At 37.8% G+C, this 16,136-nt stretch overlaps 1 protein-coding gene across 1 annotated transcript in view; it reads left to right on the top strand.

Annotated features, from left to right (window-relative positions):
- Nucleotides 1–16,136, top strand: part of LOC104548300 (dedicator of cytokinesis protein 2-like) — an 82,527-nt gene that overhangs the window by 37,074 nt on the left and 29,317 nt on the right. The window contains exons 7-10 of the mRNA XM_010194288.1: nt 1,184–1,332; nt 8,869–8,954; nt 14,357–14,513; nt 15,502–15,542. Coding sequence (XP_010192590.1) covers nt 1,184–1,332; nt 8,869–8,954; nt 14,357–14,513; nt 15,502–15,542 — 433 coding nt within the window. The remainder of the gene's footprint in view (nt 1–1,183; nt 1,333–8,868; nt 8,955–14,356; nt 14,514–15,501; nt 15,543–16,136) is intronic.

The raw sequence follows: 16,136 nt of genomic DNA, 5'->3' as shown, positions 1-16,136 counted from the left end.
TCAAAGTTGTTGGTTTTTTATTTTATTTTTGTATTTATTTCTTTATTTAAAATTGTGTGCTGAGGTCTTTTGGTTTTAAGTGTACAAATAGCCTCTTTGTCAAGCAGGAGGTATTGCTGTCATTTAGCTGAAGGTCTCTCTATTCTCTACTCGTGTAAGAAGATTGCTTCTGAGTGAGGATTTTGAGAGGTGGATAGCTACATAATACATGAATTGCTGTGGTTTCCAAAATTACAGACCTGTAAGGTCTAATTCATATAGGTGTTGGAACTTGTTCAGGCATCATAATATTCTTGTCAATCTTACTGTCATTACTGATTTAGCCAGGAATTATTTTAATCAACATGAGTGGAAGAAATAATAATGTTCCATAAAACTGTTGAAGTCACAGTTGAGTTATGCTTAGAGTTACATTAGTATGGCAACTGTATCAGAGGAAAATTAGAATCAGATTACTTTTTAGTTATGGAACAAGTCTAGTCATATTTGTTCATGAGAATATTTTCTCTCTTCACAAGCTTCAGGCAGTACTGACATTCTTACACAGGTCAATGTTTTTTTATGGAGATCTGCTTCACATATCACATATTTTTCTTCCTGAAGAAAGAAGCAGCATTTGAAGAACATCTTGGAGTCTTGGACTTGGTTGAATTTTTTGCAGATCTGGCTGTTGGTTGGCAACTGATGTAGCAGTTGTGCTACAAGATGATTGTGTGTGGCTTTAGGAGTTGTGTAGATAGTGTTTCTATTATTGCTTGCAATGTTTGATGTTATTCAGAAAAGAAAGCAGGTAATGTTTTTCTCCTTCATAAGCTAGAAAGGTTGCACCATGTGGCATTACGGCGTTGCATTCTCCTGGTGATAAAATTTGGGGAATTCTTAAGTTTGTTAATCCAGGTATTTAAAGGGAGATGTCAAAAGCTTAAAAACTGAAATGTTCACTGAAAATGTCAACTCGGCTGGCATTCATGCTTCATTCTGGCCCTGAATTCTGGTATCTTAGAGTGAGACTATATCCATTAACATGCTCTCAGCTTTGGAGAAGGAATAGAGATGAAAGACTGAGTTACCAACATAGGTGGTTGAAAACGCTGCCTTAAATGGTTGCATGTCCTAAGTGTTTTCCTAAAAAAAATAAAAAATTTCTCTCTTCTCAAATACCCAATTTGCATTTCTGTTTCAGGCCAGAACAAAATTTGCTTTATTCCGGGGATGGTTGGACCTATCTTGGAAATGACTCTTATTCCAGAAGTTGAACTACGAAAAGCTACAATCCCAATTTTCTTTGATATGATGCTGTGTGAATATCAAAGGACAGGAGAATTCAAAAAGGTAATTAAAAATGCTCTGTGTGAAAATTCATTAAAATTTCATGAAGCCACTTTACTTCTGGTAAATATTAGTTGTGTGGACTTTTCTGCTTACAGAAAGTAAGATCCAAAGTATTAAGAAGAAAAGGAAGAGCTCTTGTACAAGTGAGTGTAGGCTCTCCAGAGTGATTTAGCTTTTACTTAGGTAAATGCTTTTCATAGGAAAGTAACTATAAGTACCTCACTCATATACCCAGCTGTGTTTAATACTTTAAATCATGTGGGGCATTTCTATGTCAACTGAGTGTGGAACAGAGGAGCAGATGGAATTTCAATTTTGGTCTGTATTCCCCAGTGCAAAGCTTTTGGTTCAAGACCAAGATTAAACACCACTTTGTTTCTGTGCATCTGTTCCCTCTATGTCCTAATACTCCTATATTTGCTGCCTTAAAAATGTTTTCCTTCTTCTTGGCTTATACTTCATGTCTTGGGAGACCAGATATCCTGAAAACTCGTCAGTTATACTGACTGATTAACATGAAGAACAGCTTAGGAGCCTGGAAGATGCCAGACACTTAGGTGACCTTTAAATCACTTCTTATGCTAATATGAGTAAGTTTCAGGTGATATTTTTTCAATGCTGAGGAACAAGGACATTCATTTTATTGCAGCTTAAAAGTAAGAGTTATTCTTTTATCAGAGGGCACTAAAACTATTTCATAATTGAGCAGCCGAGTCTCATTGGATTCTAAAGTTCTGCTTCAGAAATTGTGATCATTTACTGGTCAAGAATTGTGGGGTTTTATCTTTCCTTTCGTATGGATGAGGTAATGAAGATAAATTTCTTAAACTTGCATCTGTAAATTTGGCAATTCTGGTAAGTTTTTTTAAAAATCTATTTTAAAGGAAAGAGGCATTAAGTTTTATTACTTAGTTTTTACCGTCTTGATTAGGAAACGCAAAGAATTAATATGAATGGAAAATTATTTGATACACAAACTTGTAGTTTTTGCTAGTGGACAATTTTCATGTACAGATTAGCATTTATTATTAGTAGTATATTAGTACTATGTTTTCTTAAAGCTTTAATATCCAGTTTTGGGAATCATACAATGTTATTTCAAGACTGCCGTAGGCAATCAGGAGTCTAGATTGACATTCACTTAAAACATAATTTTGCTGAACTTTAAATAATTTCTTTAGAATCTAATCCTTTCTAATGAGGGAGGCGAGGGGTAAAGCACAAAGACAGTCTTTGTGCTTTGATCTTTACCAGTCAGTACCAGTGCTGGAACTAGAGCTTGTCTGGTACCTGCCAAATGACTTAATAAACTTTACCGGAAAGACTGATTTCATGAACTCCGTGTGGTTCTGTGCTGAGACATCTGTTATGTTATGTTGGTGCTTGCTCAACAGTCTGTGTCCTGCTTTATTCATACAATATATGTGCGGTAAGGAGATGAAATTACTTAAATTAAGCAAGGAATTTTACTTTATTTAGCTATTTCTAGGAAATCAACTAATCCCAGAGAAAACAAAATTCCACCTCTAGTTATCTCCAAAATATAAAATACATATACACACACTACTATACAGGTATATATTTAACGGAATGGAATATGTACATAGGTACATGGCATACTAAGACATTTTCTTCACCATCCTTCCTTTCACTTTGCACACAACACTTCACGCAGGAGGAGCATTATATGAGTTTGTGATTTTAACTCTGATTGAAGATGTAAGGATGAAGCCATTAACGCCTACTAATTTTAGCCATCGAGACTCTATCTGTCATTAGGTCAGAGAGCAAGGAATCTTGGCAAGGCAATTAATCCAACTTACATTCAGTGTCTGTGGATAGAATTAGTCCTGCAAATACATCCCCTTCTTCAAATATAAAGGGAAGCTATGTGTGTTGGACACATGATGTTAAAAGAATCCCATCCTCCAAAGGTTGATAACTGATCTTTCCTTGAAAGATCAGGTTGTGTGTTTTATTAAGACTTGCCAAAGACGCATTGTCAAGCAACCTAGTGCAGTTTGTCCTAACTGATAATCTGAGGCCAAAAGCTAGAAAAGACTTACTTAGAAAAACAAACAAACAAGTTTAGCTCTTGCAGAGTAAATGAAAAAAAAATCATTTAAATAAACATGGATTCAAGTTATGTTAAGGATTTAATTTGGCTTAGGGAAGTTTAATTAATCTGTGTTTGTATTTTTGTTCAAATAAGGCATTCTGTTTGTGTTTGGTATTTTCAATTTAGCATCTCTCATAGGTTCCACCCATTGCTGAAGCCATCTGGGGAAGTTTTCTGTATTTGCTTTCCTGCCTGCCTGTTGTTGGGCTGTGTCAGAAAATAGTGCTGAGGTGGTGTGTTCTTGGGTGTGTACACAGCTGGTGGTAGGGTCTGAGGCCAGATGTTTATTTTCAGTGAACCTATTGCAGTCTCCTATCTTCCTGAGCTAACAGCTGGAAAAGGTTACTGAATGAATAAATGTAAGTGTTTGCAGCAACTCCTCTGGCACATGTGATTTATAACTGATGCAAATACTTGTATTTCTTACTCTCAGTTCTTGAAATTTTATTATGCATAAGAATTTCAGAAGGATGTGAGATCATCCCATTGGCAGACCCATGTGGAAAAATATTGAGATGTTTTGGGCTTTGGTACTGAAGTGTGTTTAAAGATGTGGAGATTTCCTGGATGTATTAAATAGATAAACAGGCTGGTTTAAAAGCCAAATTGTGCCAATGGCAATTGAGCGCACTCTGTTTAAGTTAGAGGGGAAATACCCTTTCTGGGGCTTAATTTTGGCACAGACATGTTAAACCTTAATTGTGTGTTTCTGCCAGCTTCTTTCTTTATTTTGGTTCACGCAACTGGCTTTTTGCAGCTTTTTGAGAAACTGCAGGAAAGATACTTAGGAAGAGTGGGTTTTGTTCAGATCCAGCATCTGAAATTATTGCCTCTTAGAGAAGTAATCAATTCTCTACCTGCTGAATAAGTACCAGGAAGGATTTAAGAGGCAGATGATTTTTAACTGGTGCTTGTCTTGCACTGTATCCGGAGATTTCTGTCTCGCTGCACTAAGTCCACAGACTTCAGCTCTAGAAGATGCCTGCATTGGATGTTTTTATTTAATATTGCCTTGTCCTGAAACTGCCATGTACCTATGTTACCCATGTTACTAACACCCATATATTCACTAATACACATCAAAATTAATTCGGAGCCCTTTAAACTTCTTTTTCAGCCTGGACCAGCCAGAGTAATATTTTTTTCTCTGTTTCTCTACGTTTCTCTGTTCCACTGGCAATCTTTAATCTGTGTTCTAATTACAGAGAAAGAGCTAATATTAGAGCAGCAAAAGCTGGAAGTAACAGGACAGAGAATTGTTCTGGATCACAGAGTATTGGTACTCCTAACAAACCAAAATTATTTGTGGCCTTTTAAGAAAAAATAAGGTTTCCACAGATTTGACACTGCTATAAAAAAATAATTAAGAAATAGTACTAATGTAGCAGTCCTTCCCTTCTACTCAAATCAGAAAGTGGGATTGCTGTTGATACTGATCAGTTTATGTTTTTTTCTGAGCACTTTATGGGAAGTGTGTCTTAAATGGGGACTCAGAGATCTGAACATCAAACATTTTGAGGAGCGGTGTAGGGCCTACTTAGTATGCCACGGAGATGAAGCATTTACTGCCAGATTCTGTTGAAATAGTGGATGACTGCGTGCTGCTTAGTTCTGCTGGTGTTAATCCTACACTGCTATTAATGTTTCTCATATGCGTAGTATGCAGGCTTGCAAATTCACACTCGGCAATGACCCTTTATGCATCTCACTGATAATAAATAGCAATATATTTTCTCAGTTTCCCCCTTCAGCCAGACAGCAGAATATGTTAATCATTTTGTGTCCATTTAAAACAGTACTATTCATGTTTTCATGAAAATTGCTTTCCTCCTCAGTCATCTTAAAATACGGTGTAGCTGATGCTGAGCTGGGGAAGTCACAGAATCACAGAGCGTTAGGGATTGGAAGGGACCTCAAAAGCTCATCCAGTCCAATCCCCCTGCCGGAGCAGGAACACCCAGATGAGGTTACACAGGAAGGCGTCCAGGCGGGTTTTGAATGTCTCCGGAGAAGGAGACTCCACAACCTCTCTGGGCAGCCTGGTCCAGTGCTCTGTTACCCTCACTGAGAAGAAGTTTCTTCTCAAATTTCAGTGGAACCTCCTGTGTTCCAGTTTGTGTCCATTACCCCTTGTCCTGTCATTGTTTGTCACCGAGAAGAGCCTGGCTCCATCCTCGTGACACTCACCCTTTAAATATTTATAAACATGAATGAGGTCTCCCCTCAGTCTCCTCTTCTGCAAACTAAAGAGACCCAGCTCCCTCAGCCGCTCCTCATAAGGGAGATGCTCCCCTCCCTCCATCATCTTTGTGGCCCTCCGCTGGCCTCGCTCCAGCAGTTCCTGTCCTTCTTGAACTGATGATCCCAGAACTGAACACAATATTCCAGATGCGGTCTCACCAGGGCAGAGTAGAGGGGAAGGAGAACCTCTCTGCCCTACAACCACCCCCCTCCTGATACAGCCCAGGATGCCATTGGCCTTCTTGGCCACAAGGGCACAGTGCTGGCTCATGGTCATCCTGCTGTCCACCAGGACCCCCAGGTCCCTTTCCCCTACGCTGCTTTCTAATAGGTCATTCTAATAGTCTCTTGTCTATGCCATGGTATAGTGCGTATACAACTTGTATCCAAGTTCCTGTGTATCACACAAGCCCCTGTGAAGAGTTTAAATATTTCTTATTGAAGCATATCTGTCTGGTGCTGTATTAGAACCATACAAATAATTCTGGTTTCACACATCTGCAGCTGTGTCTTCTTTGTTTTGACTTTTAAGAAATATGAAGTGGTTGAAATTGCTTCTTCCTCCCTGCCCCTTCTAGAGAAGAGGGGATCTGTATTGCCCGGATCTACGTTGCCTAATTTTCTGCATCTAGGATTTTTGCTTTTTGTGTGATGAGTGTAGAAGTTAGGCCATTCAAGACAGTGTTACAAAGCTCCTTGAAAGAAGCAGCAGCCCACTTCAGTCTTCTGTCTGAACAGTGGTTTGCGGCATTGGGATGACCCAGTAGATCTGGGGTTGCATGCATAGCTTCCTGATGAGTACTTGTTGAGTAACCTTTCTGGTTCTGTCTCAGTATGGAATTGTTCTCATTCTCATTACTGTGAGAAGGTGAAACCTCAGAAATTCTACAGTGAATGGGTAGTGAGCGTGTAACATCTGTGAGTCGTCTTTAAATTTGAATAGAATGTGGGTTTTTTTGTTGTTGCTCTTGGGGATAGATCTAAGGATTAAACACAGATTTTTACATATTATGTACCTTATAAAACTGTTTCTTTAAGAAGCTGTTTTAACATAATTGCAGGTCTTGATTTTAGGGGCAAAATAATTTAATAAACTTACATTCTGGGATAACTTTGATCCTTTACATTTTCTGATCCTGTTTAGCTGCATCTCAGGACAAAAATGAAGGATATCAAATATTCTGGAGAAAAATGGACAATGCTTGGCCTTCGTTCTTGAAAAACACTGAGCAGTTTTTGTGGGTGGAGAGTTTTAATCATGAACTACTTGAAGGAAGTACGTGTAGGAACATGGTTCAATTAGGATGTCCTGTTCTCTATAGCTGAAGGAATTGTGCCTTCCAAGACATAAGTCTGAAGATATGCATGACCTGCTTAGTGTTTGAAGGGGAAGAACTATTTTGTTATACGTAGCTTCGGACTTGGCTTCTTCAGCTCAGGGCTGAACTTTTTAATGAGGATTTATTTAAATAAAGAAAAATACCTTGCATTACAGTTATCTGCAGTTATTACTGCATATAAAATACTATAGTAATGCTTTCTACCATAAAAGGCTTCTGGTCTTCTGAGGGAATAATCTGGATCCCAGGCTGCCAAAGCTCTCAGTTACACAGAAACACTCCAGGGAGAAAACAGAATTATTCATGTACTGAAAATGTGTGAAAGAAAAACATAAAAATTTGCTGTGTTAGCACAGTTATTAATTCGCTGTCATTTTTCCATTTTACTTTTAACAACTGCATCTATGTAAAGCAACAGAGCTTTATTTCAATGAAGGTCTAGGTTTTTCTAATGTTTTCTCTGTGCCTGTAGGTGGTTAATGGCTTGCCTAGAACCTTGTGGTAGATTGTTCACGCTTCTTGAAATTATTATGCCAAGGTTTCTTTTACACGAAGCTGGATTTTATTAGGACAGAAGTTCTTCCTTAGCACCTGGAAAAGTCTGTTCATCTCTCACTAGTGTGTGTGCCTACTCTCAGAGCGTGAGCAGTCTGCCGTTTTTAGTATGTCTGTAGTTGATGCACGAACAAACATAAAGAAGCGGTATTTCCTTTCCAGTCCCTCACCACAATGCATGTAACAATGTGAAACATTCAGTACTTATGTGAAATATTAGAAATGAGAAATGAATATAAATTTTGCCACGTCTGAGTAATTTATTCATATGATATGCAAAGATTTTAGTAGAAATCCTGGGGTGAAGGGATTGAGATGTGTTGTGACTGCATAAGGAGGACATTGAGAGCCACATTAGAAAAGTTTAAAAAAGCTTTGGCATTTTCTTTATCTGTGTGAAAAACTTTGAAAATAAGTTTTATCTTTTTCTGAATACTGTGAGATCTTGTTCCCTTACCTATTTATGTAAAACTACCTGAAGTGTATATGAGAGATTGTTACAGGGGGTAACAAGTAAATAATATAGTTAACATCTTCATATACCCAGCTTCAGGAAATTTATTACAGGAATGACTGAGCCCAGGAGCTAGGTTGAAATTTGATCCCAACTCTGCGATGCAGAGCTTCTCTGTTAGCCAAGTTTGGGATAAAAGAAAACCTAGAAGCTTTGCAGTTTTGAGAGCTGGCTGATTAGTGATAGCTAACAAGGTGTGACCAGTGGAGAAATAGTAACTGACAGGGAGAAAAGGTACTTTTTGGCCTTACAGGTAGAGAAATAAGGCTGCTGATGCCTCCAAATGATGCAGTGTCATAACTGCAAAGTAAAATTGAAGAAATGGTGCCGTAGAGGGGAAAGAATCGTGTTTAACTACAATAATTGTTTGTTTGCTGTCTTTATATGTCACTGTTTCCTAATTAGGGTTTAGACAGACCTCGCAAAGAGCAATCAAATAAGGTATTGCATGCTGTAGCATTGTTCATACTTTATCTGGGTGACAGTGATTCTACTTGCTCTGAAATCATGCATTTCAAATCAGAGATGTTCTGTGAAAACCCACAATACAGACACTGGAAGCCTGTTTCCTCAGGTTGTTATCAGTCTGTACTACTCCAGGTGTCTGGAGATAAGCGGATGTGCATTATTGTACTGCAATATGTTCAAGCATTTAAGCCTTGGGAATATGTGTTATGACTACACAAAGAGGTTCTTATTATGCCATATTGAAATGCCTTTGACCTCTGGATATCAGCTCAGTGTTGTGATTTTTCTTTCCTTATTAGTTTGAAAATGAAATAATTTTGAAGCTGGACCATGAGGTGGAAGGAGGACGTGGGGATGAACAATACATGCAGTTGTTTGAGTCCATGTAAGTACTGTACAGCAATAAATGCCTTCAGGATTTTTATCTTACTGTTCCCACTTCTCAAGTTGATAACCTCACTTAAAAATAAAATAGAATCTTAGCAGTGTTTTTTATGAAGGGACTGGAAGTACCGTACTGTTTCGGTAAACCTGGGTTGCATTGTGGTTTTTCTCATTGAAACGATTTTCCTGGTTGCAGTTCAGTGTTTTATGCTCCAGCTAAATTATGAAGAAATCACACCTAACCTGCACTTCTCTGTCCAACTTTCAAGCGAAGATAATTAAATATTCACCCTACTTTTCAGTCTTTCCCCACTTTGCTTTATAACCTTTCTCATTTTTATTTCACACTAGTAAGAAGGTGGTATTTTAAAATGTCTCACTTGCTTTTCTTGATGAGTCTAGATGAACTCTAGATTATTCTCTGAACTTACATAAGGTCACCGTTGTGGAATGAGAATATTGCAAAGTGCTACAGTTTAATAAAAATCTTTCTGTTGCTATATTTCTGACTATCCCAAAGCCTGATACACTATCTCCTCCTCTTCTTGGCTGCACACATTCAGTTTTATTCTCAGACTTACTAGCTGTGCCTTCACTGGTGGAAGGGTGTGTGTGTGATGTATTGGGCAGGGGGCAAGCCTTGCACCTACCTCGGAAAATTTGTTCCTGGCTTTGTGCCTTAGACTGTAACAGTGTGAAAGTAAATCACTCATTGCACGCTGTCTCAAGCTTTGATGAGTGAAGTATAAAAATGCCGTAGCACAAAATTGAGACAGGTTTTATGTTTTCATTGTCTCAAAGCCTGCTACCTTGCGTGTGTTGTACTTTTGTGTAGGGGGAGCAGTCTTTGCAAAGTCACATTCCTCACCAGATGAAGCAGGAAATCTTTGTGCATACCACAATGGAAAAAAGTCCACTTTCAGTGTAAACATAATGTTGTAATAAATACTGAATTATATAATCAATAATACGTAAGTGTTGTTGTAAGTCATGTAATTATATTCTAATTAATAGTAAAATTTAAAAAAACATCATTTAAATCAAACATAATTTAAATGTTTGCCGTCAGTTTAATTTCTGTCCTATGAGGAGGCAGAGAAAATATGGAGAGGCAGAGTTGAAAAAAGTAAAAACACTGACACTTTTTAAGCAATATAAAACTATCTGAAACCGATTCAGATGGACCGATGAAGTTTTAAAAATGTCTCTTTCAGTTCCTAACACACAATGATGATGTAAACTGAGATCAATGAAGTAATTGTTCAATTCTGAACGTTTAATGTTTGGCTTCAAGTCTTAGGATAGCTGAGAGGTGATGCAGAGATGTTCAGCTTAGGTCTTGGTACGACCAAAACCAGGCTTGCAAGTACAGAGTTTTCTTAATCACGCTGCTGCACAGCCTCAACCGTGGTGCCTGCCCGAACAGTTCTTCAGCTCCAGTACTGGCAATTCAGCTGACACAGTGCACATTTATTGCAGGGCTAAACTTTCTTGCTGCTGGTAAGGTTTTTTTCCCAAAATATCTGTACTAAATCTTCCTTGCCTCAGTTTAAGCCAGTTATTTCTTGTTTTATTCACAGGGGACATAAAGAATCATTTATTCTGTTTCTCTTTGCAGCAGCTTTTAACAAATTTGAAAGTTGCTGTCAAGTTTCCTTCGGTCTTCTCTTTGGGGTAAACAATCTGAATATTCCAGTTTATCATATGCAGTGTTTTCTGGACACTCCTACAATGTCTGCATCTATTTTGAAATACTACACTGCCTTAAAGCTGGAGAGAGTATTCAAATGGAGACTTTGTCCATGCAGAGAGACAAGCTTCCTTCAGTTCTTGTGTATGAAACTCTTTGAAGTTACTTTTTTCTGAGCTGTTTAACGTTATTTGCTGGTCTTGTTTGCAGTTTACTCTTGCATTTAAATATTTTTCTACAGAACTGGTATCTGTCCAGTTAAACCCCATCTTTCAGCAATGAAGTTAAATAGTCTCATCAAATGTACTGTGTAGCTTTAGATCTTCCTGCCTTTCCAAGGTACCCTTCTTTCTTTGACATAGCTGCTTTTTTTCCCCTCCTTATTCTAGAGGATTTCAAGTTCAAGGTTTCCACATTCCTAAAGATGTCACTTCATACTAGCTTTAGATAATACTTTTGTTCCATCCTTGATGATGACTGTAGAGGGACAGGTGAAGCAGAGGCTGGTGACCTGTCCGTGGTAGGACCCTCTTCTCTTGTTTTTGTTTATTTTGTTCTGAAACCTTTCAAAGGTTTTGAATCCCTTTCAAAGCAGGGATTTCAAGCCTCTATCCCCAGCTCCCTGTTCCAATGGATAAAGGCCCAGTTAAATTTGGGTCCAGAATTATTAATTGGTCATATATTCATCAGTTTATTTCCTGTAACTGTCCGTGTTCCTGCACAGTTCCAGTTCCCACCTGAATGCAGGTATTTAGCAGCAGTCAATGACTGTCCTGTGTGTTGATGTTCGCCTCTGTAGCCACCACTTACCCATGCGGGTGAGTTACTGGGGACTTCCCCATGCCCAGTAAACTACATAGGGTCAGCAGAAGTTTAAGCACTGCCTTGCACTTGCTCTAGTCCTGAATGTGACAGGGTTGTGACCTGTGCTAACAATTGCCATCTCAGACAGTGCCAAGGAGGAGCTGGATAACGTGGCACAGAGGAGAGACTGTTTTCTATAGGCCGAATAGACAAGGCTTCCCTGTGCTGGGAAATGGAGGTGAATGCAGCTGTATGAACACAAGTTGTGCTGTGCCACTTGTCCTCAGGCGCAGCAACTGAATTCTGGCATGTTTTAGTTACTAATACGGGCAAAAGGAAAGAGCATCAGGAAGCTTTCCAGTTCCCTGTCATTGCAGTGGCCCATGTTATGCAGTTGTTCTCTTGAGCTTTATTGGAAATAATTTTTATTTTTAGACTTCTACTTTTTCAAGCTCTGTTTGAAAATTCAGAGGTTTATTGCTCCCTCCTGGGGAAAAAATATCTTCTAAAGTTTTATGGGTCCTTTTTTATTGAGATTATTGTATAAAGCTGAGCAAGACAACTTCCCTCACGAGATAGGCATTCCTCTCTCCTGTTCATTTTGTAGTTCTCCTCTATGTGTACTCCAGTTGATCCTCCTTTAGTCACTGGAGTTACGTACTGCATCCTGGGTGAGATCTAGCAGTAGCTTTTATTTTATGTCAGTGTTTTTCTACTTCTGTGGGAAAGAAATGTGATGCCTTGGTGACTCACGTTCATTTCACAGTCAAGTAATGCTCATAGATCTGCCTTGCTTGCTGCCAGTCCAAGTGAACCTATGGCAAAAATTCATCATAGTCACCTAAATGGTGACTGTACTTTTCTTAGCATCTTCACCCTGTTTCTGATACTCATGTATGTAAAATATGCCCATTTTTCCTATATAGTATTCCAGTCTCCTATAGGATTCTGAGGCTTTCTTACTTCCTTTTCTACAAATATAATTTCATGCACTCCATCCTATACTATCAGTTGTCAACTCTGAAGATCCTTTAGCATTTAGCATTCTGTTTGCAATGTATTTGATATCATAAGCTGTTTTTCAATAATTTATTTCAATAATTTATTTAAATTTGTTTCAGACTAGTCAGTTAGTATGAAAGAAGTTTAAATAATTCTAATTATCTTTGCAATTAATTAAAACAATGTTTTCTAATGAAAATTTTAAAAATATGTGTATTTAAAGATTAATAATAAATTCCTAAATGTATTTGCATATAAATTGGGCACTGTTATTGAAACACTGAGAAGTCGGAAATGAAGAATAATGTGTCACTGAAACTGCTCAGGTTAAGCACACAGCATAGTTTCAGGGATAATTTCTTAATTGCTACTTTGTTTTTACAGTTTTCCTGTGAGATATGCGGTGATTTTGACGTAGTGATATTTTATTGCTGAGTAGATGTTGTATGGTATGGAATATCCCTTTGGTCAGTTTGTCCTGGCTGGGTCCCCTCCCGAGATCTTGCCCACCCCCAGCCTGCTGGTCACTGGGGGTGAGAAGGGGAGACTGTTGGAGAGGCAGCCTTGGTGCTGTGCCACAAGCACATAGCCAAAGCACTGGTCTGTTCCAGCTGCAGGTGTGAGGCACAGCAGTATGAGGGATGCAGTGGGGTAAATTACTCCATCTCAGCCAGACCCAATATATATGCATATGTGAATATATGTAAGTGTGTGTGTGTGTGTATATGTGTGTGCATGTGTATATATCTATATATGTGAATATATATGTGTGTGTGTATATATGTGTGTGTGTGTATATATCTATATATGTGAATATATATATCTGTGTGTGTGTATATATCTGTATATGTGAATATATATGTGTGTGTGTATATATCTGTATATGTGAATATATATGTGTGTGTGTATATATCTGTATATGTGAATATATATGTGTGTGTGTATATATCTGTATATGTGAATATATATGTGTGTGTGTATATATCTGTATATGTGAATATATATGTGTGTGTGTATATATGTGTGCGTATGTATATATCTATATATGTGAATATATGTGTGTGTGTGTGTGTGTGTGTATATATAATGCAGTTTGTCTGAGAGAATCCCAGTGGAAAATCAGAATGCTAAGGAGAAGAAACAAGCTCTTAAGCAAAGAAAGAAAATATTCCTTAATGAGATGCTGGTAATAATTTTGTAAAGTTTAAACAGTTAAGCTTTGAAAACAAAGCTATAGTAGTGAACTGCCTACTCATAAATCACTTCAGCACATTATAGAAACAGCATATTCTAATATTTTGTTAATGTAAATTGGAATCTGATGATGATATATAAAACTCACTTTCCTATATTTTGATCAAAAGAGGACTAACTGCTTTTTTTACTCTGCACAAAGAGCAAATTGTTTGGTTTGCTTATTTCTTGAGGCCAGATTGCTCTGGTGAGGTCTTGGTGAGGTCTTTTTGACTTAAAAACTGAAATATCTGTTAGTTTGAACTTCCTACTCACACGTAACTGTACAAAGAGAAGGAAAGAGTTGTTGGATTTTATGTTTTGCCATAACAGAGGGAAGGAAGTTGTAATGTTTATTGCAATTGTGTGGCATTCCAGAGACTTGAGTTTGTTATACCACAGATGCAGGTTGCTCCATTCTGAAATTGTGGGTATACCCTTGAATTTGAAGTAATTTTCAAACAGGAAGATTTAAATGTTGTATTTCTTCTTTTGCTTTATATCCCAGCTGTCTTCTGGATATCTAAATTACCAACCCACAGAGGGAATTTCCAGTGCATTCTGCCATTGCTTTAGCCCTAATTCAGTATTTACCTTCATGTCCAAACAGTTTTTCAGCTGATGGGACAACTAATTTTCACTGTATTGTAAAAGCATCTTTCTTATATTTGCAGTCTTACAGAGTGTGCATGTCAGTATCCTGGCATTTTTAGCTTGGTTGAAAATTTTGTCAGCCTAGTTAAAGGCCTGTTGGAGAAGCTGCTGGATTACCGAACTGTGATGAATGATGAGAGCAAGGACAATCGCATGAGCTGCACTGTGAACTTACTGGTATGTTCTTGCTTGTAATTCTTGTGTGAGAATGGGAAAGAGCTTCAGAATCTATTTACTAAAGATGAAGGTAAATCTTCCTGGGGACAGGAGTGGTTTACAATGCTCAGTAGTGATTGAAACTCTGAAGCAAGAGAGTTTTATATCTATTTGCATGGATATATGCGCAAACTGGAAAGCAATGTCCACTCAGTTCTTTGGTTTTGCTTCTATGTTTTATCCACTTTGATTCTGTGGATAAATAATGAAGTCTACTGCTCATGTACCTTTTGATAGGCTTAACATAGCAGTGGGATCTTGCTAGTCAAGTTTTGCATCCGGTTCTAGGCCACCTCGTCTTTTTTTCTATTCCTATTTTGTAATGAGGACGTTGCATCTAAAGATTCTTCCACCAGGAAATTCCTCGAAGCTGAAGAGGAACCTCAGTCAACTTTAAAGGCTGGAAAGAGAACGTGGTTAATAACTATTGCGTTCACATACTCCGTGCTATGTGGTATGAGTTTCTGCAGCTCTCCACGAGGCAATTCTTTCACATTTTGCATCACCTTAGCAACTCTGCAACCTGCAATAGTGCTATGGTGACAAAAATTAGCTTTATTCCTGGAATTACCCTTTAGAGGTATTGCACAACAGTGTTACATATCAAGTTCAATAAATATGAGCTTTTTTCTGGCCATCGTGTGTAGCCAGAGCATGTCATTTGTTGTGTCAGTACATTTGGATAACCGTATTTTCCTCTTCTCCAACAAGAAAATCTTTCAGTAAATATTGCATTAGTGAACTAGAAGAAGTATACATATGTATAATAATAACACGTACTTAATAACAAAATACTAATTGAAGCAGTAGTGCCAGGTTTAAAATTAAGATAGTAAAAAATGTATTTCCTGTGCTGTCCAACTAGCAAGAAAAGCAAAACCTAAGCATTTTTATCTTGTGTTTTAATAAAAGAGATTGGGATATAACTTTTAAATGTTTGTGTTCCTAGAATTTCTACAAGGACATTAACCGTGAAGAGATGTATATCAGGTATGGCAGTTGTTCTGCTGGATCTGTTTTGTAGAGGGCAATAATATTCTCTTACGAATTCTGTTTTTATCATTGTACTTGGATTTCTATTGCTTAATATTAGTTTACCATCCACAATGACTCTGTTGTAGCCCTGGCCTCATTTATATTCTTACTCTATTGTTTGCTTAGCCTTCAGCGATTTGTATTTGTATGAATCTCTAACATGCACTCAGCAGCAGCATTTTTTTCCCTAAGAATCAACTTTCAATTGATCAAGTCACTCAACATTCCTTGTCTATTGTTTCAAATGAAGAAAATGCAGCTAGATTTGAGGTTTGATGGAGGGTATATCATACATGCAGAATGCCAGAAAAAACATTCATGTTTTCTAGAATTGTGCAGTCTGTCAAGTCTCTTTAAATACGCAACACTACATGCAGTGGAGAATTAGGAGTAAAGGGATCTTCTGTAAAAGCTATACCTGTACTGGCAAATTCTCCCAGATATGACATGGCCTTTTCACCGTCTCCAAGGGTTTTGTATATGAGCTGCAGCAAATCTTGCTGTTCAAAAGCTCACTATTTCCTGCCTCTCCTCTCACTTTACAAAATC

Source organism: Mesitornis unicolor, unplaced genomic scaffold (assembly GCF_000695765.1).
Source record: "Mesitornis unicolor isolate BGI_N332 unplaced genomic scaffold, ASM69576v1 scaffold321, whole genome shotgun sequence".
Lineage (NCBI taxonomy): Eukaryota > Metazoa > Chordata > Aves > Mesitornithiformes > Mesitornithidae > Mesitornis > Mesitornis unicolor.
Note: the sequence above shows the minus strand (reverse complement) of the source record. Positions and strands in the feature narration are given on the sequence as shown.